Raw genomic sequence first — 25,593 nt, 5'->3', positions numbered from 1 at the left:
ACTAACGGGAGCAGATGATGGCCTCTGTTTTGCCAAGCTTCTTCTCTCTCAACAGTGTACTTCAAAAGAAGAGCTGGAAAAATGGATTTTAGTTCCTTTCCATCCTCAGGTTTCCATATAGATGGTAAATAATCAATCAATCAATCAATAGACCTTCTTTGATATTAACCACAGACTGCTCTCTATACAGAAATTCTTTTAAAAATATTATCAACCCAAAGATGGTAGTAAACACTGCTGACGACATCCAATTTACCAAGGCTAAGTAGGGCTTTGTAATATACTGTCTCATGTTTATAACTTCTTCATGCCTGGCAATTGTGATGACAGCCTTTTTCCTACCAATTACAGAATTAAAGAAACATTTTGTTTTCATTCTACTTCACAGTCATATCATAATGGTAGCTTGAGAGTCCCAGGTGTGTTTGACACCCATTCCACATTAACATGGAGTTCTGTAGTGAGGAAGCTGTTGAAAGTGAATAGTGTTCGTAATAACGCATTTTATGTGACTCATTAAAAAGAAGAGATGTAGACTCAAACAAAATTCAGGGCATGCATTATTAAGAGACATAGACTCATGTTGCATGGATTTTACCCTCTTGCTAAAACTCTGCAAAGGGTGCCTTGGCATCCATAGAGCACTGCTGACTTTGGACTGATTGTATGCAGATGAACAGCCAGAAGTCAATTGTTCAATAAGCCACAGCCTGGGAAATGTAAGAAATTGTGTGCACTTGTGTCACAAGTGGGAACAGCAGTTTCCTTGGGATAGTGAGATGTATTTTCTCCTCAAGATTTTTTTAAATGCTGAAAAACATTTCATGCTTTTATATTTCAAGAATCCTATGAGCTACCTTAATATTCCTAAAACATGTCTGAGTTCTAACACCCATCTTTAGGTAGATCTGAGTCTTGTTTTCCTCTTCTTGGGGGGTCTACTTGACACAGTGAGTAACAAATAGTAAGAAAATGGATCCCCTCTCCGTACATGTTGTCATCAGTGGGCTCAGGAAGATGCAGGGCATACAGGAAAATGGACCAACAGGGCAGCCCTCATGAGACAGCATCACCCATGTGTCCCTCCAGAATGTTCTTCTCACTTCTCTACATGCATCCATCACAGGAAACTGGCATACAAGGCCTAACTGAAAAACCTGTTGGTGGTTTGACCAACAGTGAACACTGACAGCAGATCAAAGGGAAGGCCCAGGGAGTGTCCAAGCATTTATTTCCTTTATTGTTACCTGGGCTGACAGCTGTTCTTGACCTAGCTAAGGCCACAGCTTGGGCTGGAAAGCCTCTCTGCACACAGATCTTCTGTCCCTTCTTTCTGTTAACTGTTCTCTATTTGGGTGTCCCCTTGTCTCTAATGACCACATCCACCTGTGACTTATTTCCTAACCTCAGCAGGCAGGACCATCTCTTGGGGTTGCCCTATATTTGCCCACACCTGTTTTTAAACAAAGCTTTTAAACAAAGGATGCCCTTTATTGCAAACCAACTTACAAACTCTCATTGCAAACTAATTAATAAAAATGGTTGGGTGATTAATATGAAGAAACAAGATACTTTCTTTTGATCTGACCATGAGCTGTACAGAGTAGGAACTCAATTTATGCAAGTTCACTGATTTTTCTGTATTTTGTTAATCTTTTGTTATAAGCCATGATCTTTGTATTTTCAATTTTGGATCAAACATTTTATAGCTCATATGAAATGGAAACCAAGTACTTGAAGTTTATGTTTAGGATGAACCACCATTGGGTATCTCAGATAAGGCTGATTTTTATAGTCTTCCTCAATGAATAAGATAACTCTAGTGATTCTGGGTTGTTATGGAAAAGTATAGAAGCCTAGATGATCAAGAGAGATTGATGGAATCATTAATGAACTAAGCCAACCAGTTCTCAGTGGCCTCCGGAATCCGCCCATTGCCTAGCAGAGAAGTTTACATGAGGGCTTCCAGTTATGATGGCTGGTTGGATCCTCTAAGGGGCTTGCCCTAGGGATCTGTGCTAGACCATACTGTTTAGGAATTATCCACACAGGAAGAAGAACCATAGACTGTGGAGGTAGTTTAAGTTTAGACCCGTACTGGATATTAGCTGGATATCCAGTGACTAAGTAATCTCTCTGGGGTTGAATCAGGAGGATCTCGAGTTCAAAGCCAGCTTCAGCAACTTGGTGAGACCCTGTCTCTAAATAAAGTACAAAAATAGGGCTACGGATCTGGCTCCATGGTTGAGTGCCCCTGAGTTCAATCCCCAGGACCAATTAAAAATCAAATAAGATAAAATGACAATAATAGACCTCACAGGTTTGTTCTTAGGGTTGCATATTGTAGGTAGAAAGTCCTCAGTAATGGGTTTGCCTCTTTCCCACACATGATCTATTTGCATCTGACCACATCGTGCATCACTGCAAGCCCTTGTTTCATGAGGCTGACTTTGGCTGAGACCTCTGACAACTGCAGTGTGTGTGTGAGAGGTTAATGTTTTAATGGCTTGTGATTGTGTGGAATGGAGTAACACACTGGCATTTTTTCCAAGAGGGTATGAATTGCTTATATTTTTTCATACTCCTTAGTAATATTTATGTTTCTATGTGACAGTCATCCACATTAACTGTGCAACCTGTGACAGTTGGGCACTGCCTTAGGTGCTGAGAATACAGATAATAATTTGATAGGTTCTTTATCCTAAAACCCTCATAGAGGGAAAGTATAAAAGCTTAGAAATATAGGTAATTGACATAAATTGAAGATTTATCCTGTGCCCATTGTTAATTAGAGGGATCTTTTATTTTATCTTTACAACATCACGAATTAGGTAATGTTATTCTCTTGATTTTGTAATTGCATAGTCCAGGCTGAAGACATTTAAGCCACTTGCTCAAAGAGTAAGAGGACTATGAGAGAGTGTATTCTCCCTAAAAAATGCTAGTTCTGATGTTTTGTAGGTGTGAGAATGCAACTGTTCAGTGTGATCTGTGGGTCTGTGTTCAGTTGCAAAATCCTCATTATTGGTCTGCAGCTGATCACTAGTAATGAAAGTGAGAGTAAGCATTTAGACACTTTTATGGCAATATGGCAGTAATTTTTGTCTATTAAATCTAATAGTAAAATTATTAAATCTATTAATAAATTTTTTATAGTATTTGACAAATTATTTCTCCATGGCTGATTGGAAATTTGAGAGACAGAGAAAAAAAAGCAAAAAACATCCTTGTCTTTCATCAAAAGTGGTGAAAGATCCGTAAGGTGGTCAAGTGAGGATTATGACAGCAGTATGAATAGCTAGTGATAACTGAGCACTTACTGTGTGCCCGTGATCATGCTTAGTACCTTATACTTTTAGTTTTTAGCACACATATACACATGCATAAAATTATTTAATATTCTCACAACATCCCTAGAACTGTATGAAATAGACATTCACTATGTCTACTTTCTCCAACTAGGTTCTGAATATTGCTGTCAATGCCCACTTCTCTCCCAGCTTTTCTCTTTGCTAGCTGAATGGCTGGAGTTCCTTTCATGACTAGTGCTCTTCCCTGGAGGCCTGAGGATAGACAATCATTGTATCATTCTGCTGACCCAAGAAAAGAAAAAGAAAAAAAAAAAAAGCCTGTCATTTTATTTCTTGTCTTTTTTCGAGATTTCAGAGAGTGGCTGTAGTGGGAGGCTGGGGAGCGCTGTGCTGAGGCTTGGGGTCTGGCCTATCCCCCTCTGTCATCTTCATCACCACGCATAGCCTTTCTGACAGCTGCTGCCTGCTCCTCCGGAGATGAGTAAATGTTTTGCTACAGGAGTGAAGAGTGCTGACTGAATTGATTCCATCACTTTTGTACTTCCTGGAAGTTGATATGTTTATTTACAAAAAATATTGACTTGGTATAAACTTTATAACAGGCCCAGGATGAGTTTGCCAAAAATACATTATGCTAAAGGCTCAGTCATCTGTTTAATCAAGATAATGTCTTGATTAAACAGATAGTAAGTAATGTACTGTAGGAAAGGTGACCATAAATCCTCCCAATAAATTTTTACCTTGAATAGTATAAAGACTTTTGCAAAAGATTACTCATTATTTGACTGTACCTTTCAATGCTTTTTTTAGATATCTGTTACTATAAGACAAAATAAATGTTGACTTTGGACAGACTAGATAATATACTCCCTCATATGCTGCATATGTAAAACTGTTCTTCAGTATAGGAGGTGTTAGGAGGTACAAGAGATCACAGGTAACCTGAATTGTAGAAAAAAGAACAGAGGAGCATATAGGTATGTTATATTAGACACAACATCAACAAAACATATTCAGTGTGTTTATTCTTCTTCTGTGAATATTTCTACATTATATTAATATCTTTATTCACACTTAATGTATTTAACCATTGGTCTGTATTAAATTCCCATAGCAATTTTTCCTGTTTGTATAATATCATTAATAATTATGAATAATTACTATTGGGGGAAACAATCTCTCATACCCTTATCCAAATATGTTTTTGTTTTTATTTTGTCCTATAGGGGATTGAACCCAGGAGTACTTAACCACTGAGCCGCATCCCCAGCCCTTTTATATATTTTATTTAGAGACAGGGTCTTGCTGAGTTGCTGAGGGCCTCACTAAGTTGCTGAGGCTGGCTTTGAACTCAAAATCCTCCTGCTGCAGACCCAAATGTAGTTTTTGATTTGTCTATTGAATTTTTCCCTTTTCATGCTTTAAGTCTTTTTGCCTTTTTTTTTTTTTTTTTTTTTTTTTTTGGTACCGGGGATTGAACTCAGAAGCACTCAGCCACTGAGCCACACCCCCAGGCCTATTTTGTATTTTATTTAGAGACAGGGTCTCACTGAGTTACTCAGTGCCTCACTTTTGCTGAGGTTGGCTTTGAATTTAGAATTCTCCTGTTTCAGCCTCCTGAGCCACTGGGATTACAGGCATGCGCCACCACGCCCGGCCAATTTTTGCCTTTTGAAAACCTTTCTTTTCTTCTTTATGTGGGACTGAAATAATGAGCATGTCTGCTCTGCAGAACAGCTTGATGAATCAGGAAGTGTCAGAGATGAAAGTGTTAAATAATGTATTTAACTTGCTTCCCCAAGTTAAATATATTATGACTCTATAGTAAACACTTTTTTCTTTTTTTTTTTTTAGAATGGCACAATAAAAGTAATAGGCCGTGCAAGGGATTCTTGTCACTGTGTAGTGTTTCTGACAGAAGTTTCTCTTACTGTATTTTTGTCCTCATTTCCAAAACATTCACCCTAAGCTAATGATGCCATTTTAAAAGAAAGTAAAGCTTCAACAAGTCAGGTCAAATATGGATTTTTAAAAGCACGACATTTATGTGTTGCTTAAATTTCTAAGTAATCTAATGACCTTCCCCTTCATGTCCGCTGCCGAGATCTGGCCTGCTAGAGACCGTGTCTTCCCACAGGAGCGAGACAGCAGTTTCTCTCTCTCGTTTCACTTGTATAACACACTGTACACTGACTTGGCTCACTAGTTCATAGGGTTATTGCGCTCAAAGAGCTCAGACTCTTATTAGAGGAAAAACTCACAAATGCCAAATCTCTAAGTCAACATGGAATAACAGGCACATTGGAGCAGTGCTAGGTGTCTTCCCAAGGCTGGAGCCTGTGCCAGGATTTCCTGGAGAGGGGACCTCTGCCAGGTGCCAGGGAGATTGAGGCAGGGGAGACACTTTAGAAAGCCAGAGTCTAGCTAGAGAAGCTGGCCTGTTATAAATTACTGCTCAGGGAACCTATTCATTCCCAAATGGAATAAAAGAGGACAGAGAGGGGATAAGTGAGATGGGCCCTTTACCTACAGAGAGGGGATTGAAGACCTCCTGGATGGGCACAGTACTGAGCACAGTACATTATACACCAGTATAATGGCTTTTGGGTCATTATGAAGCAATCTAAGTGTTATTTGAACACAAGTGCTGCCATACCTCTGACCAACAGCCAGGTAGTAGGTAAATGCATGTGCTGGACAAAGGGGATTCATTCACATCCAAGGGGGAGTGAAGCAGGATGGTGCAAGAACGGCATGGATTTGAAATTTTATTAATTGTTTATTTCTGGAAATTTTTCCATTTAATATTTCTGAACTGCAGTTGCTTGATGCTAACCTGTGGATAAAGGGTGACTTTTCTTGTTCACCAAGCCCCTCACTATCATTCTTCTCTCATGGAGCTAGAGTACTCTGCATGCTTCTTATTTCTCCTCTGTACACCAGTTACAATATCTAGTGAGTCTCAAGGTCACAGCTCCACATGACCTGAAGCAGTGCTTACTGGGCTCAGTATGGACACCAGTCACCTACAGCTCCATATAATTTCATATTGTTAAAATGCAGATTCAGATGGGGGAAATTTCAGGGATTAAGGTCCTTATTTCTAACACCTCCCACTGATGTGATGTTGGTGGTCCACCAGCTGCACGAAGGGCAAAGGGCAAAATTTAAGTGAGAACTTGGGCAAATACCAAGTGCATCTGTCACTCTTGTAGTTAATATTTAAAAACCTCATGAAATTTTGAAGAACAATCATCAGACATTTTTGCCTGATGAATATGAAGACAGAAGTTTATTCAGTAGCTTATTATGATTGAGATTATACATCATCGAGTGCTTTTTGTCACGCTGCTATGGTTAGTGGTAATAATAGCAATATATATTTTCTTCCATTTCTTAATAACTAATGAGTGAAGTAAATATCATTTCTTCATTTTACAAAGGCAGAGGCCACCGATGTAACTTGCTCAGTGCCACATGGCCAATACGAGGCAGACCTCTGTAATTCAAGTCCAGATCTCCTACTCTAAAGCAGTGCACTCCACAAGCACAGTCAGAGAAGCAAACAGGAAGTTAGTAGAAGTGCAGAACTAGGAGATGTAATTGTGCTGTTATGTTGAATAGGAATGACTGAATCTTCTGGGGACAAAACCCAGCAGCTGAGCTATAGGAGGTACTCTTATCAAATAGACTTGTCAAACAATGCATTTAAATGTGACCAATAGATTCTGCACAGGAACCAACATGAGGAAGTACTAATGCTCCTCTGATTACACATCTTAAAGACAGAGGAAAGCACAGGAGTAATTATTTTTTAGCATTTTAATATATTTCATAGATTTTCATATATATACATATATGTAAACATGAACATGAAGAGAGAATTGCTGACTCAACAGAATGTGACATTTTGGCAAGTATTATGTATCAACTGAGAAAGGGAACTATGTGGATATTGTTCACTGATGAAGCCAGATTCTGGTCACCTGAAGTACGGATAAGGCGGTACTAGGGATTGAAGCCCAAGCTTTGGGCTTACTATGCAGATGTTCTACCCCTGAGCTGAATGCCCAATTGCTTTTCTTATTTTTTTTTTAATTTTAAGACAGGTTCTTCCTCAGTTGCCAAGTCTGGCCTCCTGCCTCAGCCTCCCAAGTCTCTGGAAATGTAGATGTTCACCACTGTGTCCAGTTAATTCACTCTTAACATAAGATATTGACTTCTTGTATTTCTGATAGTTCTAATGTAGTCTCAAAAATGATGATTTTGAAAAGGAAAAAAAAATACTAAAAATACCCCTTCCACACACAAAAAAGCAAAAAGTAGGTTAGAAACAACTGTTTTTAGATAAGCAAGTCATGAAATAGGAAGGGGCACTGAACACTTACTCAGACATACAGACTTGTGCTGGCTTAGCTGAAGCAGGGTAGTGATCAGAAATTTTAAATTGAGAAATGAGTTGCTTTTCTTCACAGCACAACTCAGAATAAGTGTCTGTATTTAGCGAATTGCTTCCTTGTCCACCCTGGTGCTAAAGAGGGCCTCGCAAATTTGGCTTATTTAGCAAATACCTTTTTGGGGCTCAACACTGAATCAACAACTAAGAGGCAGAACGGAATGCTTTCACTAAACATGACGAGATGGCTGCAATTAAAATGGAGTTTGATTGTTGGATAACGAGTTGATTGTGGGTGCTATGAGTCACTTGAGAGTCAGTTCATTTACATGTGACAGAAATTACAGTGTTAGTCGTGAAATAAAAAATAAAAAAAAAATCCCAAACCATTAGTCTTCTTTCTTCACTGAGTAAGCCTTTGTGTAGAACCCTGAGATAGGAAAATTCTAAGCAACGGATACGAAAACTTTTCAACCCACCATGTAGGAAGCGAAATGATCTCTCAGCAAGATGATCCTGATGGAAATCTTCAACATCTGTAGCCTGAGAAGTTTGTATCACTCCCACTTCTTGGTACATTATGAACAACTCCCCTCCATATTCCCATGAGAGGGTTGTCATTTTTTTGGATGCTCCCTGTGAGGGTGAAGTTTTGGCCCAAGTATTTTATGTGGTTATTTCCTTGAACCTTTACAGTGGTTTTGATGTTCTCGTGTGTTCTATTATCACCAGTCATTATCTGCCAGTGAGGAACGTGGAACACAGAGAGGTTCAGTAACCAAAAATCATCGAGTTGATGGCAGAAGCAAGATTTGGAGACAGACATGACTCTAGGACTTGTTTACTTCACCATACTGTGGTGTGCCATGCGGGTAGGGATGAGGGATACTGCCAGTCACGTGTTTGTAAGTTTGGTATCAGAAGTGAGATGAGAACTAATTTTTATTAGTGCATTATAGTTATCCATGATATTGGGGTTCATTTTGACATAATCATATGTGCATGGAATATAACTGGCTTTGGTCTCCAGTCCTTCCTCTTTTCCTCCCCTCCTTTCTTCCCTGTTCCCCTTCTTTTAATCTACTGGTCTTCTATAAATTTATGGTTTTCTTTTAATTAGTGCTTTATAGAGGTACATAAAGGTGAAGTTCACTGTGATATATTCATATATGGACATAGCATAGTTTGGGCAATTTCATTCCAACATTCCTCTCTTTTATGGTACTTCCCCTTCTATCCCGCTCTTCTGCTCCACTGATCTCCCTTCTGTTTTCATGGGATACCCACGCCTCCTGCTCCCTTATTTCGATCTTGCTTCCACATATGAGAGAAAATATTAGACCCTTGATTTCTGAGTTTGATTTATTTCACTTACCATGATGTTCTCCAGTTCCATCCATTTCCTGGCTAATTCCATAATTCCATTCTTCTTTGTGGCTGAGTAAAGCTCCATTGTGTATATATGACACATTTTCTTTATCCATTCATCTATTGACTGGCACCTGGGCTGGCTCCTTAACTTGGTCATTGTGAACTGTGCTGCTATTAACGTTGATGTGCCTAGATCACTATAGTATGCTGATTTTAGTTCTTTGGGATAAATACCACGGAGTGGGATAGCTAAGTCATATGGTGGTTCCAGTCCTTATTTTTTGAGGAATATCCATACTGCTTTCCAGAATGGTTGTACTACTTTGCAGTCCTACCAATACTGCATAAGTGTACTCCCCCACACATCCTCAGCAGCATTTACTATTATTTGTATTCTTGATAATTGCCATTCTGACTGGAGTGAGGTAAAATCTTAGTGTAGTTTTGATTTGTAGTTCCCTGATTGCTATTGATGTTGAACATTTTTTGATCATTTGTATTTATTTCTTCCTTTGAGAAGTGTGTGTTTAATTGTTTTGACCATCATTAATTGGGTTATTTGGGTGTTTTTTTAGTTGATTATGTATTCTATTTATTAATCCCCTGCTGGAGGACCAATCAGCATAGATCTCCTATCATTCTGTACGTTCTTGCTTTATACTCTTAATCATTTCCTTTGTTGTGCTGTTTTTAAATTTGACATCGTCCCACTTATTGATTCTTGATTTTAGTTCTTGCACTTTAGGGCTCTCGGTAAGGAAGTTGGTGCCTGCACCAATATGTTGGTGTGTTGAGTCTATGTTTTCTTCTAGCAATTGCTTCTTTACTAATAAACTTAAGCTTTGAATGGGGGGGGGTGATTATGCTGGGCCCACTAATAACTATTCCATTACAATGTTCCTAGCACTTCACTACAAGGACCAAATGAAATGTTTTTAAGTGAGGCTGGTGTGAGAGGAACATTCTGGAACACCAGCTACACATTGTACTAGTCCTGCTCTGTTCTGGATCTAGGGCCCTTCAAGGACTGCACAACTCACTGACTAAAGTCTTTGTTTTGTGCACTTTTAAAAAGTGGAACCAGTTTCCTCTGCCTGTTTTTCACTATGTTGCAAAACTAAAGGGTACTTTGACAATCTTTCTCCACAGAGAGTTGGAAAGGAGCGAAAAAAGAATGTTCAAAAGTGTTTGAGTTTCAGGTCATTATTATGCTCATTTTGCATAACCTTTTCATGTTTTATTGATGACATTAAGAAATTCTGTAGTGCTTAAAACTGAAATTGATGAACTTTGGAAAAGAAAAATAAAAGTCATAGAGATTTTCTCTTCTGTGTTTACTGGTAAACCCAGCCAATTCCCTTTACCCCCACAGTTCACAGTTGCACACTAGAAGAAAGTGCAAATAAAGGTTCCAGGACTGACCATCCAGCACCAGAGGGTGGGCCAGTCTTCATGCTGATGCACCTGTAGATGAGGTCTCAGGAAAATGCTGCCTAGGCACCGTCACTACAGCAATCACAGACAGTATTACCCCCCGCCCCAGCTTTCTGTGTCTAATTCCTTGGACAATGCAGCTAAGTAGCAAAATGTGATAGGACGCTGCTTTTCTTCAACATAGGCATATGCCAGGAAGGTCAGAAGTTTAGTCTGGAACACAGATGAGATGCTAAAATGCCGGTATTCGGGGACATACAAATCAGTCAGAAAAATGGAACCGATCTGCTCCAAATGGTATGAGAACCTACACACTCAAAAAAATATCAGTGAGTAGGAACTTTTTCCCAGAAGGGAGATATTTATGGCACCACACATGTAGTTACTTCAGGAAACACAAAGAAAGCACTGCTTTTGATGATTTTCTAGCCAGCCAAAAGACATAGAAGAGTTTGCAAATCTAATAAGTAATATTTAGCTCCCTCTAAAATGATTTCAGCCAACATCTTTAGAGATTCCCTGAATAAATGGTACTTTACTTAGGTTTCCACCACTGTGACAAAATACCTGAGATAAAGAATTGAAAAGATGAAGGATTTATTTTGGTTCATGGTTTCTGAGTTTCCAGCTTATGGTCAGCTGGTTCCAGCTTTGAGATCTGAGGTAGACCATCATGGAGCAAAACGGCTTACCTCACGGCAGCCAGGAAACAGAGAAAGGGGCCTCAGACAGAATAGAACTTTCCAGAGCATCCCCCAATGACTATTTCCTATAGGCCCCACCTCCCAAGGTTTCACCACTTCCCAGTAGCCCATTAAGTTACGAATTCATAAATGGATTAATCCATTCATGAAGTCAGAGTTCTGAACCAATCACCTCCTAAAACTCCACCTCTGAGCATCGTGCCTTGGGACTAAACCTTCAACACAGGGATTTGGGGGAATATTTAAGAACTACATCATAACAACTGGACATCCCAACATGGAATTCACCTCCAGATTTTTCAAAATTGAGTATTTAACAGTGAAAAAATTAAGATATCCAGTTTTCAAGAAAACTACTGAATTTTTCTGCAATATTTCAGGATATAGATAAAGACTTCTGTGCTCTGTGAGCATGTATATGTGTGTGTGTCTGAAAGAAAAAATGAAATACAGATAGGTACAAAAGATAATAAAGCAAATACCCCCATACTCCAATAATATTACTATTTCATTTTTGCTTCAGATCTCTTTTAAACAAATGATCGGATAAAGTTGAAATTCTTCCTCTCCAATCATGTTTCCTCCATTATCCTCTCCCAGGACCCTGTCATAGATCCACAAAAATGTATGCTTTTAGGACTTCTACATGTATTTTCCAGAAGACATATGCACTATTAATTTGTATATTTATGCAAATTCTGTGAATTGTATATATTTAATATTTTACAGCTATTTTTCCACTCAACATTGTTTTTACAATCTCCCCAAGTTGATCCCTGTAGTTCTAAGTTGCTTATTTTAAATGTTGTTTACACAGATCATCATATAGTAATGTCACTTTTTATTCATTCCTTAAAAGATAATAATATGGTTCTTTCTCAGCAAGCTGATACTGGTGGCTTAATCAATAACATAAATTTATTTCTCATAGTCCTGAAGGCTGAATATCTGAGATCAAGGTCTTTTATAAGGACACTAATCCCATTGATGAGGGCTCCCCACTCATGCCCAGTTACCTGCCATTGGCTCCATCTCCAAACATCGCATTGAATATTAGATTTCATCCCATGAATTTAGAGGAATCACAAATATTCAGTCTATAACATTCTGCCCTTTGTCCCCCAATTCATGTCTTTATCACATGCAAAATATACTCCTTCCACCCCTATAGCCTCAACAGTCTTAACTAGTTCTAGCATCAATTCTAAAGGCCAAAGATGAAAGTCTCAGTGAAGTACATCAGAATCAGACAGGAGTGAATCTCAAAGTACAATTCATTCTGAGATAAAATCTCTCTCTAGCTGTAAGCCCGTAAAACCAAACAAGTTATACACTTCCAAAACATAACGGTGGGGCAGGTGTAGACTATGCAGTCCCTTTCCAAAAGGGAAGAAATAGGACAGAGGAAGTAGTGACAGGTCCAAGTCAGTCCAAAACCTAGTGAGACAAACTCCATGAGATCTTAAGACCCTCTGTGGCTTGGTGCTCACCCCTCTGGGACCACTTGGGTAGAGATCCCACCTTTGGAACCACTAGAGTGGATCTGCAGCTCTGCTGGTGGGGAAGAGAGGGTCTCAACTTCAAGACTCTGCTGAGCAGGGGTCCAGTCCCACAGCTCCAGGCAGTCCCACCCGGTGGCTTTGGGCAAAAGCCACATGATCTGCTGAAAACATTTGCTTTTGAACAGGAAGGCACCATTGCTGACATCACCTTAGGGTCCTTCTTGGCTTGTCTTGAAGACTAGAGCATGTCTGCAGCTGAAGAGTTCTATGATTGTCCTGGAAACTCCAAGAAGCCTGACACCCTTTCTTCATTTCTTCCCGGCTCCTTCTTCAGTTTAAAGTGTCATTTTTCCAGCTCTGGTAGCTGATTAAGTTTATGGTTCACACCTTTCCTCACCTCCTCATCAAGCCACACCCTGGTGTTCTCTTAGGCACATGACTTCATTTTTTTACAATGTGAGTAAACTGAGAATTTTCCAAACCTCTTTTAAGTTTTGGTTCCTTTTTGTTTAATTCTTCTGTCAAGTCTTTTCTCTCTTCTCACATCTTACTATCAGCAGGCAGGAGGAACCAAGCCACTCCTTCACACTTAGTAATGGCCAATTTCATTGCTCAGAAACTCTAACTTCCACAAAACACTAGAACATGAGCCCAGTGCAGCCAAGTTCTTTGACAGTTACAACGAGGATTGCCCTTTCTTCATTGGACAAAGTGGAGAAAAGGTCAACAACATTAATGTGAGGATAATAGTGCATTCCTCAGTTCCACCTGACACCTCATTAGAATGGTATTTACTGTCCCTGTTTTTACTCACATTGTGTATAAACTTATCTATTTCTTCTCTAAGAAGATGGAAGCTTTTTCTAGAGCTCTCCTCCTCACAAAAATCATCACCAAAAGCACCTGTAAAGGTCCCTTCAGGACAATCATAGTTTCTGTAGCAGGCACTTTAAAACTCCAGTGGCCTATACCCATTAGCAAGTTCCAAAGCTACCTCCATGTTGTCAAAGCAATGCTCCATTCCCAATAATGAGTTATGTCTTAGTTGTCTTGGACTGGGATCACAAGATACCATCCACAGTATGACTTTCCAGCAATAGAAATGTGTGCCTCACAGTTCTGGAGGCTGAGTCCAAAATCAATGTGCCTGCTATTCAGTGACTGATGAGGAAGTTCTTCTTGGTTTAGGTGCTGAGTACTTGTTGTGTATTCACATAGAAAGCACCCTGGCCTCTTCTATAAAGGCATCGGAGTCACCCAATTACCTACCAGAGGCCACCTAAAAAGAACATCATATTGGGGATTATATTTCAACATATGAATTTTGGGGGAATATAAACATTCAATCTATAACAGGTTGTTGCCAATTTAAGGTAATAAATGTACCATAATTAATATCTTCATGTGCAGGTGTGAATTTTTATCTGACATATAAACATGCAAGTGGAATTTGTCATAGGTTATATAATTTTTCTAGATGTCCTCAATATTGTTCAAAGTGATTTTTATCAATTTACATTCCCACCATCAATGTTTGAGAGTTTTTCATTTACTCAAGTTCTCTCCCCAAATTGGTATTTTGTGACTTTTTAACCATGGAAAATTTGGATGTGGAATAATTTTTTTAATTTGAATTTCTCTGACGACTAGTTTGGAGCATCTATTCATATCATTTAGGAGTATTTCATATTTTCCCTTTTTATAAATTGCCTGCATATTTCATTTCCCCATTTTTCTATTGGTTTATTTGTATTTTAAAATTGTATGTGTTATTTATATGTGGTGGTTAATAATCCTTTGTATGTTGTAGTTCAGTTCTCATCTTTTTAAACTTTATTTTTGGCTTCCTTATTTATTTCAAAAGGTTTCCTTGTTTGTTCAAAAGTTTTTGACAAATTTGACTGCATAAAAATTAACATTTTCCCTTTTGACTTGGTCTTCCATTAAGAAGTCTTTTTTCTCTCTTGAAGCTATGGTGATATTATTCTACTTTGTAGTTGTATAATTTGTTTACAGCACCTGTGTTTTATTCATTTGGAATTTGTATGTGGGTTATCATTTAGAGATGTAATATTTCTATTTAGAAATCTAAACATCTTAACACCATTTTTGAATAGTCTGTCATTTCAAATGATATAGAAACATTCTCTGGTCTAAGTAATGACTACACATGTCCCTGACTCCACTTCTCAGCACTCTGGGAATTCCATTCTATAGATCACTTATCTTTTCCTATGCTGTTGCCACAGTATCCTAATTATTATGGTTTTCTATTATTTACACTGATATTTTCTATTATTTACACTGATAAGGTTTTCTATTATTACACTGATAAGATATTCTTATTTCCAGAAATTCCTGGCTTATACTTCACTCTTTATTCTTTCACATACATTTTTAGACTCCATCTTTTAAATTCCATGAATGATTCAACTAGTACTTTTATTACATTCATATCAAGTTTATAAAATTGGGACAATTAACATTTTAATGACACTTAGTCCTCCCATTTGAGAAAATAACTCTCTCAGTTTTTAGGTCTTATTTTTTTTTTGATAGAGTTTTATAATATCACTGTAAAGTTCTTGTATAATTTTTGTCACACATTGTTAGAAATTGTTAGAATTTTTTGTTACACATTGTTTAAAATTGTGCTTATTTGAATATGCTTTTATGTTATATATTCATATTAATTACAATTGGCATCTGATTTTTGAAGACTGACCTAGTATCTCTTGTGAATTGTTTCTAATAACTTGTCTGTTCAATCACTTGGAATTCTTTGTAGATAACCATTCAATTATAAATTTTAAGATTTGTGTTTTCCTTTCCAACTCTTACTCACCTTTTCTTGTTTTATTGCACTGGATAGGAAATTAATAACTTTCAATATTGAATGCAAAGACTTCATTGTATTTTTTCTTGTCATTAATGGGAATGCTTGTAAAGTTTGCCATTCAGCAAATATTGATGTGTACTTCCTATATGCCAAACCTGGTTACAGCGATGGAAAACAGACAAGAATCTCTGTCTTCATGGGGTTTACTTTCTAGTTGGTTGGACAAATATGTAATACTTGTAGTATGATTGATTGTGATCTATAATGTGGAGAAAAATCAAACAGGAAAGGGAAGGGTGATAAGTCAGGCTGGGGGTGAAGTGAAGGAGTTATAGTTTTAAACGAGATAGTCATGGGAGGTTCCATGGAATGAAACTTTCAATGAAATAAATATAATATTTGAGTAAAGACTTGAACAAGTTGAGCTCCAAGTGTGGGATAAGTGCAAAGGTCCTGACACATGATTGTATCAGATGTGACTGAGAAGCAGCTAGGAGACCACTGTGGTTTAAACAGAGAACTGGGAGGACACAAAATGAGATACAGTTAGAAAAATAATGAAGGACTACATTGCAAGAAATTTGGCTTTTAATAAGATGAGAAACTTTCAGAAGATTTTGAACAGATTTGAAAGGAAGATTCTTGGCTGAAATTATTTGACTTATATTTTAAAAGACACTCTGACTGCTGTGTTGAAAACAGAATGGAATTGAATTGGAATGGGAAGAGCTGGGGAGTGGTAGTAACCAAAGGAAAGTGGAGAGGACCAGGTAAGGCTCACATTTGCTGATCTGCTGATGGGGAATCTGGATGGAATAGAGAAGTTAAGAATAAATATCAAGTCTTTCATCTGGATAACTGGAAGTTTGAGACTTTTTACGTTCGAAAGTAGGAAAAACTAGGAGAGAAATAAGTTTTGGAGAAAAACTAATAGAGTCAGCTTAGAATGTAGGAAGTTTGAGACAACAGGTTGAGAAAGCCAAGAGAAGATGTCGAGTAGGTTGTTGGATCATGAGTCCTGAATTTAGGAAAAGCACCTTTATTGGACATGTTAGTTTAGAGACTTGGTATACCAGGCTAGTAGATCCAGTAAATGTCTAAATGAGTTTATCAAAGAAATGACAGAGAAGAGTTCTAAGGATAGATGACTGTAGCCAAGGAAACAGCAAAGTAGGGTGAGAAGTGACTGGTTAAATAGAAAGCACCCAGGGGGAATGTGGGCCATGAAGGTAAGGGCAGAAAGTATTTCAAAGGGGATGGAGTTATTAGTGTGTCTTTCTTGCTCAGTTTGGGCTGCCATTACAAAGTGCCAGAGACTGGGTGGTTTATAAACAACAGAAATTTATTTCTCCTGGTTCTCAAAGCTGGGTGTCTAAAGTTAGAGTGCCAACATGGTTGAGTTCTGGTGAAGGGTCCTTCCTGTACTGTAGACCATTGGCTTCTCCTGTTCTCACACGGCAGAAAGAGGGGAAGAAAGCTCTCTGGGATTCCTTTTATAAGAACATTAATTCCATTCAGAAGGGATCCAACTTTATGACCTAATTACCTCCTAAAAGTCCTCTTTCAATGCCATCTCATTGGAGGTTATGAATTCACCTGATGCATATTAGGTATACCTATGCAGTGCATTGCAGTGTCAGGTGCTGCTAATAAGGCTCATGACTTGGTTTGTTTTCTGTTTCTACAATATATAATCTAAGACTTGGAAATTTATAAGGAAAAATTTTCATTTTGGCTCATAGTTCTGAAGGCTGGGAAATTCAAGATTATGCTTTAGCTCAGGGCAGAAACAGATGGGCAAGCAGGCATATGCGAAAGAGTCAGTGAACACAAGGGCCAACCTTGCTTTATACAACACCCTTCATGATAGCTGACCCACTGTTACTGGAACTACATCAGTGCTTTGAGCAGGGAACAACCATAGCTTGGTTACTTCTTAAGGACCCCACAACCCCTTACCAGCATCACATTGAGGAATTAAGCCCTAACATGAGTTTTGTTGAGGAAGAACCATATTCAAACTATAGCAGCCCAGTAGAAGATGACAGAATAACTCAGATTTTAAAATATGGAGACATTCTGATATCTACAAAATCAGTTTCGATGGAGGGGTTAGAGAAACCCTCCCATTTTCCTAACTATTGCAGTCTTAAACAGAGAAAGATAGAGTTTTGTTTTAGCCAGACATTAAATTCAGTGTCATATATTACAAAATTCAGTCCTTAGTTGTTAGTATATTCTGACTTCTTTCTCTAATTTTGTTTTCTTTGGACAGAAGTTAATTCCAGCAAAGATTAAACCATAAACTCAGTGAATTTATGAGATAATCTTCACTCTTAGATTATTATTTAGCTAAATATGAAGTTGTAGGATGATATTATCCCCTTGCCCATTGTCCTGGGCATCTAATATTGCTCCTTAAAAGTCACCTGTACAGGGCTGGGGAAGTGGCTCAAGCGGTAGCATGCTTGCCTAGCATGCACGTGGCGCTGAGTTCTATCCTCAGCACCACATAAAAATAAAATAAAGATATTGAGTCTACCGAAAGCTAAAAAATAAATATTAAAAAATTCTCTCTCTCTGTCTCTCTGAAAAAAAAAAATTAAAAAAAAAAAGTCACCTGAAGTATGACTCCTCTGTGGCTAATTTAGCTTTTTTCCCTTTATCTTGTAGATCTGTAGTTTTACTCTCCTATGTGTAAATGTAGATTGATTTTTATTTTATTCATCCTTCTCAGCATGTGGTGTGCTCTTTCAAAGTGAGTCTTTGTTTTGTGCTGTTTGTTTTCTTTCAGTGCTAAGAACTTCTTAGCCAACTTCCCTTAAAATACCACTTCCCTGACAATCCGTTAATTCTCTCCTTATGATGAAAGTCTCCCTGGGTGTTCTGGAGCCTTTCAGTGTTACTCCTCTATTTGTCTGGATTCACTTATGTTTCGTATTTTTGCTGCATTCTGTGTATATTCTTTGGCACTATTTCTGATTCTCTTTGGTACTGCTCTTGGGAGACAATTCTATCTGAATCTTTTTTAATGATTATGTGTTTTTTGGTTTTTCCATTTCCACTTATTCTTGTTACAAATATTTGTCTATTTTTTATAATTTTTTAAGTTTCCTTCATGAATACTAGTCTTTCCGTGAACACATTGTTTAACCTAAATATATCTCTGTTAAATTGATTACAGGTGATTCTTTTACTTGCATTTGGTCAAGATATATTCGCCTCCAAATTATTGAGTTGGCTTTCTGTGTTCTAGTGTTCATTTGGATTTTGTTGTGGTGGTTGTTTTGTTGACAGCAGGCATCACACTGAGTGAGAAGTGTCATTCTCATTCTCACTCTTCCTAATGGAAGGTTTTTCAGGTGTCTCCACTAGTGTCTCAAGACCCTCCATCCTGAAGCAGCTCTTTCATTGGTATTTCAGGATTCCTGCCACCCAGCAAAGGTTTTTGAAACAGCCCTGGCCTGGTCACTGAACCAGTGGGCTGCTTTGCATCTGTGGTAATCAGCTTTTTTGCCACTGTGACCAAAACACCTGACAAGAACAATTTAGAGGAAGAAATTTTCTTGTGGCTCATGGTTTCAGACATCCCAGTGGATGGTTAGCTGCTGACCCCCTAGCTCTGCGTGTGAGGTAAAGCTGAACATCGTGGCAGGAAGGCAGGACAGAAGAAAGCTCTCAGCTCATGGCAGCCAGGAAGCAGAGAGAGGAAGGGGCCAGGGACAGATCTAGCCCAAGGCCAGCCACGCCCCACCTGCCTACAATTACCACCAAATTATTAATCCACCGAGTGGAGGAATCCACTGATGATGTTAAAGCTCTCATAATCCAACCTTTTCGCCTCTGACCACTGCTACACTGCCTAACTCTTGGGGCTTTCCTAGATTGAAACCACAACAGCACAGGTCCCATCTGGATGGCTTTCCCTACTTCCCTCTGCTGCAGTTAGGCGCCATTGAATGGTTAGACAGTTTCTTATGTGGGTGACAGAACCACAGTCCCTGATTACATGCAGGTAGCCTAGAGTTTGTCTCCCACTGCTCATGGTGTGGCATTTCATACCCCACTGGAGTGGGACCTTTGCCCTTTTGTTTCCACATGTGAACTACAAGGTACCCATGGCTTTAGCCCCTATTTATCTACCACTGTGGTCTAAAAGGATGTCTTATTTTCAAGAAAAGATCATCTATCATTGTATTCAGAAATAAAAATATAATTTTTAAAAGCTCACCTGTTACATATTATAGTCTTAATAAGTGTTATTTTTAGCCATAAATATGACAATAATTGTGTATGATTTACATACATTGCATATTGTGAAAAGCATCATTCAACAGAATTAATTTCTATCCTGAGAGTTCATGCTAATTTGACATTATTCTACTGAACTAAAATTTAAAAAAAAAACAACCGTAATGTAGTCCTAGATCAGGATAGACTGTATCAGTAGGAGGCAAGTCATTGTCCTGATTCATAGGGTTACAAGTAGAGCATTCTGTATCCTAGTATTTTTTTTTAAATTCTGCTATGACATATGAATTCCACCAAAATAATTTCCCCCATTTTGATGGCTTTTTGTCTTCCTCCATCCTTTCCTAAATGAAATTAAAATTTGAAGACTGGCGGAAGGGAGGTGATGCCTTTCCAACAGGGCCACCCAACCAAATGGAGGTCCTGTTGACAGTGCTTTCAAGATTAGGCCCTTGGAGGATGAGTCAGATAGATATTCAGTCAAGGAGATCATGTGTTAAAAAGGAGGGGAGAGAGCACCCAACACAAACCTAATCTTCCCCATGATGCTCATAGAGTTAGAAACTTTGCAACAGTGATCTGTAAAGCTCCACTTGCCTTACTGCAAACAGCAGTGGAGAAACGAGTTACATTCACCCCTGTGATCACTTTAAGGAAAGAAGATTTAAGCATTCTTGAGGAAAGAAATTAGTTCAAAATAAATTTTCAATCCTTATCATATTCACCTGACCAATGGTTTTGACTTTGCAGCAGCATAATTATTATAATTTATGCAGCAGATCATGGTAGAATTTTGTCCCCAAAGTTTTCAGAATATAATATTCTAAAACATTGGTCTGACTGCTAAAACTTACCTGACTGGTTTTACTTTTTCGTAAATTACCTCCTTCCTCCCTTCAGGACACGATGCGTCCTTCTGCAGAGGCAACTTATCCTTATGGCAATTTGTTACATACCTTGTGTTTTCTCCCTTCTTTCAGCCAGTTGAGTACTGAAGAAGCTGCAATGCGAAAAAGGCAGCAATCCCAGAATGAAGGAGCACCCGCTGTGGCTCAAGCGCCCGGAAACCAGAGGCCCAACAACACGTGCTGCTTCTGCTGGTGCTGCTGTTGCAGCTGCTCCTGGTAGGTGGCGCTGTCGGTACCGTGCGCCCTGAGCATGCGTGCTGGACCTTAACAGTCTCCCCCCACCCCCCCCCACTGCTTTGAAAGTAGGAATTACTGCAGATCATTGTCTCATGCAAACATTCATTAGCAAAATATTAATTTCCTCAGAATCTACACTTAAATCGATAGGTAAAGAATGGAAAACTGTGTCAAGTTTTTCTCTATGAATCTTAAACCTTCTGGGTAACAATAAGATCATAGTTATTTATTTGTAAAAAAACAGTATTCACCAGAATCATGGTAGTATGAGAACATGAAGACGATCCCTGGTAGTGTTCCATGTAGTGTTGAGTGTGGTTTTTCACTATGCGCTTCCTCCTGGGGTGTTGATCATTAAGGTTCCTCATGGCCAGGTAATTCAGTCAGGGTGGCAACTTCAGAGTAGAACCCCTCCCAGTAGCACAGAGGGAAGAGCAGAGATCCTGACCACCAATCTGAAAGGCCATGCTTGGAATGAAGGCCAAGTCAGTTCACCAAAAACTCAGAAAGTAGATACAGAAAACCTGCTTTTTATCACTGACAGGCTCTGAGGTTTCTTTTTGTTCTTGGTTTTCCTTACTGACAGAATGATAATGAGAGAGACAAACTGATTTGCCAGGTCCCATCGAGGTGCTCAGGTACCTTCTGGAATCTTCCCAGTTCCAAATCCTGAAGTTCCTTTCAGTGAGAAAATCAGTAGGACTCCAAGTCCTGACATTTATGCAGATGAGAGTCCTCAGGGGGATGTTAGACTTAATGAAACTTTCCTTGAAACCCTAAGTTTTGTGGTCCTTTGAGATCCAATTTAGAACTTCTGGACTAGCCGTGGTCATCTGGTTCTCCTGTAACCACTTCACATTTATTCAAAGGCTCAAGTGATTATGGTTGAGCCTCCTTCTTGAGCATGAGTCAACAATTTCCCAGCATCCACAGAGGCTGAGTTGTTATTGTTGTTGTTGTTTGAATCCAGGGACGTTTAACTTCCAAGGAATTGAACCCAGGAATTGAACGCAAGGAGGCTTGACCTCCAGCCCCAGCCCTTTCTTAATTTTTTTTTATTTTCATTTTTTATTTTGAGACAGGGTCTTACTAAATTGCTTAGGGCCTCACTAAGTTGCTGAGGCTGGCCTTGAGCTTGTGATCCTCCTGCCTCAGCCTTCCAAGCCACTGGGAGTACAGGCTTGGGCAACCACGCCCAGCGAGGATGTATTTTGATGTGATAGAATATCATTGTGGTCAAACTGGTGTTCTGAGTGGTGCCCTTGATGAACAAGCCCTACCCAACCTAGAAACCCCTCAGGCCCAGAAGAATGACTGATATTGCAGTATACATACAAAAATTACTGGGTAATGATGATTCTTTGTTAGAGAAAGTCATAGATGATTCATTTGCTTTCATTCTTAAGCCTTAATAATTTCAGAGGAAGGAAATAGAGTTCTAGTTGAGGTGTATTTCAGTCATAATTGTGTAATTGTTTTCTTACACTCCCACAGAGATTATCCAGCTGTAGTCTTAATCCATGAAACACTGTAGTGACTTAATATGGTGGTTCTGAACTCAAACTTCCAGGGTTCAAATTTTGTCCTCAGCTGTCACTAACTGGGTGACCTTTAGCAAATTAATCTCTCTAATCTTCAGATACCAAATAACATAATAATAAGACCTGAACTCATGCCTCATGAAGTTATTATAGAAATTAAATGAGATACCATATACCTACAACAAGCTGAGAACAGTATCCAACACAGAGTGAGCACTTAAAAAGAATTGGCTGTGGGGGGCTGCAGTTGTCGCTTAGTGGTAGCACACTTGCCTAGCACATGTGAGGCACTAGGCTCAATCCTCAGCACCACATAAAAATAAATAACAAAAAAAAGGCATTAAAAAAAAAAGAATTGGCTGTGGGACATTTCACATTAGGAAAAAAAAAAGACAATCTTTAAGGAGGAGGTAGTTCAAAGTAATATAAAAATTTTAAAAATTAACTTGTAACACAGAAATTTCCTTGAAAAAGAAAGCCATTTTAAATTCTGTGTAAAACGTTGCAAATGCATTGATATACACTGCTCAGAATTATACTTCTATTTCTCATTTGCATTATACCATGTTCTTATGCTCAGACGTCATTTTATTTATCTGCCCAAACTTGTTTCTTAATTTCTTTACATTTAAAGCACCAAAATAGAATACTGAAGTTGGGTTGCACTTTGTTAACTGTCAAATAAATACAGCCCTGCATCAATTAGCAATGAGGATATATTATGAAAACTGCATTGCTAAACAATTCTGTCACCATATAAGCAACACAGAGTGTAATCCTAAATGAACCATGATGGGATAAGTCTGTCATTTGTGGCCTTTTGATGTAATTAAGAGACTGGGTAAGCCTGAGTTAGATGATGTTGCCACTGGTATAACACTGTAGTCTGTTGTACAGTCAACATTTTTGCATAAGTAGGACTACATGCTAATGATATAAATGTGATATATATAAATACATAAACCAGTAACAGTTGTTTATTACCCAGTAGTAAGTACCATACATAATTGTACACACTATACTTTTGTACAATTGTCAGCACAGTAAACTTGTCTACGCACCACCTTAATTCTTGATTGATGGGTTAAACAATGATACAATGGCAGTGACGTCACTAGGTAATAGGAAATGTTCAGCTGCTTTATGACCCTATGCATCCCCTGCTGTATATAGTCTGTCACTGACTGGAACATCCTTACGTGGTACATAACTCTGTTTAGTGAAACCTGCTTTTACTGACACAGATATATAGTGAGACTGACTTTTATTAATTTTTGAAATATGCACTAATTAACACACACTCAAATTAACTCATGAAAGCAAAGTGTTGCTGAAAACTAACTACATACCAAGAACAAAGCAAAACAAAAAAGAAGAGGTTTTGCAACTCTCTACACCTTTAGGGTGACACATACTTCAGATCCCCAAGCATGAGGTATTCCCTGCTAGTCCTAGACGAGAGCGTAGTGGTCAGGAACTGCACTTGTTAGCAATGGGTTATGGATGCCTGAGTCTGAGCTGCAAAATGTACAGTCTGTACATTGACAAGTCCTATATAAAACAAATGGTAGGGGATTTCTAATGTAAACAGTTGGATTTTTTGAAAAAAGAATAAGTTTGATTGCTTTGAATCAGGGATTTTAATTATGCTATCCTATCAGATTGCAAATGAAAATTCCTTTACACATTCATTTTGAAAATATCATTATTTTTGTACTTTGAGCTTAAGAAAATAAATTTATAAGGGCTTTTTGGAGTGAAAAAAAGAAAGAAATGTTCTTCAAATTTTCCAGGCTAGGTCAAAGGAGCAGAACAAAAAGAGACATGAAAAAATGTAATTTAAGGACTAAAAAAAGTTAGAAGTCAAAATATGAAATAGCTGTCACTTGCAAATAGGAGCAGTTGTCATGTGGCTGACTTTACTTCCTTTTAAGGAAATATAGTGCTTGGAAAATAAGTTTCTATATCTAGCAATAAATATAAATACTTCACCCTAGCTTCACATATTATGGGTTTTTTAAACAATTTAATATTTCTCTCAGATTTACATTTCTCTTTCATATTTCACTGTCATCTGTTCTCTCATTTTTTTATTTATTGCCATCTTTATAAACTTACCATTATTTTTTATTTGGGGGAAGGATACAGGGAGTGAGTATGTAACTGCTGGATATTTCCACAGTTTCCTTCAAGATCTAAATAGTCTGGGTAGACTTTGTAGCTGTTGAGCTGACCCATTCTCCAATCCTGTCAAGAACCACTTCTTCCCCACACAAGTTTCTCTCCTGCCTCCCAGCTCTCCTCATAGATATCCACATAATGAAAAGACACGAGAAGGAGGTTTAGACCACTTAACTATCTGACATAAATGACTGATGTCTGCATCTCAGCTATGAGATGGACACTCTGGCCTCTTACAAAACCTTCCATATGTGAGACTCTCAAATCTGAACAGCTGAGCAGATAATGTTAGCAAGACCCCTTGTCTAGAGCTTCAGGGTTGACACTGGAAAATAGAATAACTGCCTTTTCAGGTGGTAGCCTTCTTTTCTGTTCTGCACCTGGAAGAAATGTTTGAAAGATGTTGGGGGCTCCCCACAAACCACTGTGAAGACCGTCAGGGTATTCAGATCTTGGACCTGAGGTAACACATCAGCTGCATTGCAGAACAGAAATGCTCAGAAACACAACATGCATCAAAAAGGGGATAGAAAAGTAGAGCTTTCAAAATTTTATTTGAGCTGAGAGCTAAATGCTCTCACAGCACCAGAGGTTACATTGAAATAACCCAGGCTGTTTTTTCTAGCAGTCTTTCAGTGCTAATCACTCTTTTAATACCTGGCTGTCCTAGCTGTGTTTCATCAAGCAAGATGGGTTTCCCTATATTTAGTTATTAAAATAAAAATCAGGAGACCTCAGCTACCATCCTTCCCATATGTTTGTGTGGTCTCTTCTTGGTGCTGTGACAGCTGAGGGGACAGTGGAGCAGAGGACTGCTGGCCACAGCTTGGCTCCCCCCTGGAGTGTGCAATGGAATGGTTCTGTCTTTAGTTGTCTTACCTGTTGGACTTAGGTGTAGGCTTTTTCTCGAGAAAAAAT

The 25,593-nt window shown here is 38.5% G+C and overlaps 1 protein-coding gene across 2 annotated transcripts in view; it reads left to right on the top strand.

The window, feature by feature from the left end:
• The window catches only part of Rgs17 (regulator of G protein signaling 17), a 101,142-nt gene that overhangs the window by 46,088 nt on the left and 29,461 nt on the right, over positions 1-25,593 (top strand). For both annotated transcript variants that reach the window (XM_046427341.2, XM_046427342.2), the window contains exon 2: positions 20,789-20,932. In XM_046427341.2, the coding sequence (XP_046283297.1) occupies positions 20,814-20,932 (119 nt within the window). In that variant the 5' untranslated portion in view covers positions 20,789-20,813. The remainder of the gene's footprint in view (positions 1-20,788; positions 20,933-25,593) is intronic.

The sequence above is a fragment of the Marmota monax genome, unplaced genomic scaffold (assembly GCF_021218885.2).
Source record: "Marmota monax isolate L192 unplaced genomic scaffold, Marmota_monax_Labrador192_F-V1.1 WCK01_AAM20220418_F8-fsc00114, whole genome shotgun sequence".
Classification (NCBI taxonomy): Eukaryota; Metazoa; Chordata; class Mammalia; order Rodentia; family Sciuridae; genus Marmota; species Marmota monax.
Note: the sequence above shows the minus strand (reverse complement) of the source record. Positions and strands in the feature narration are given on the sequence as shown.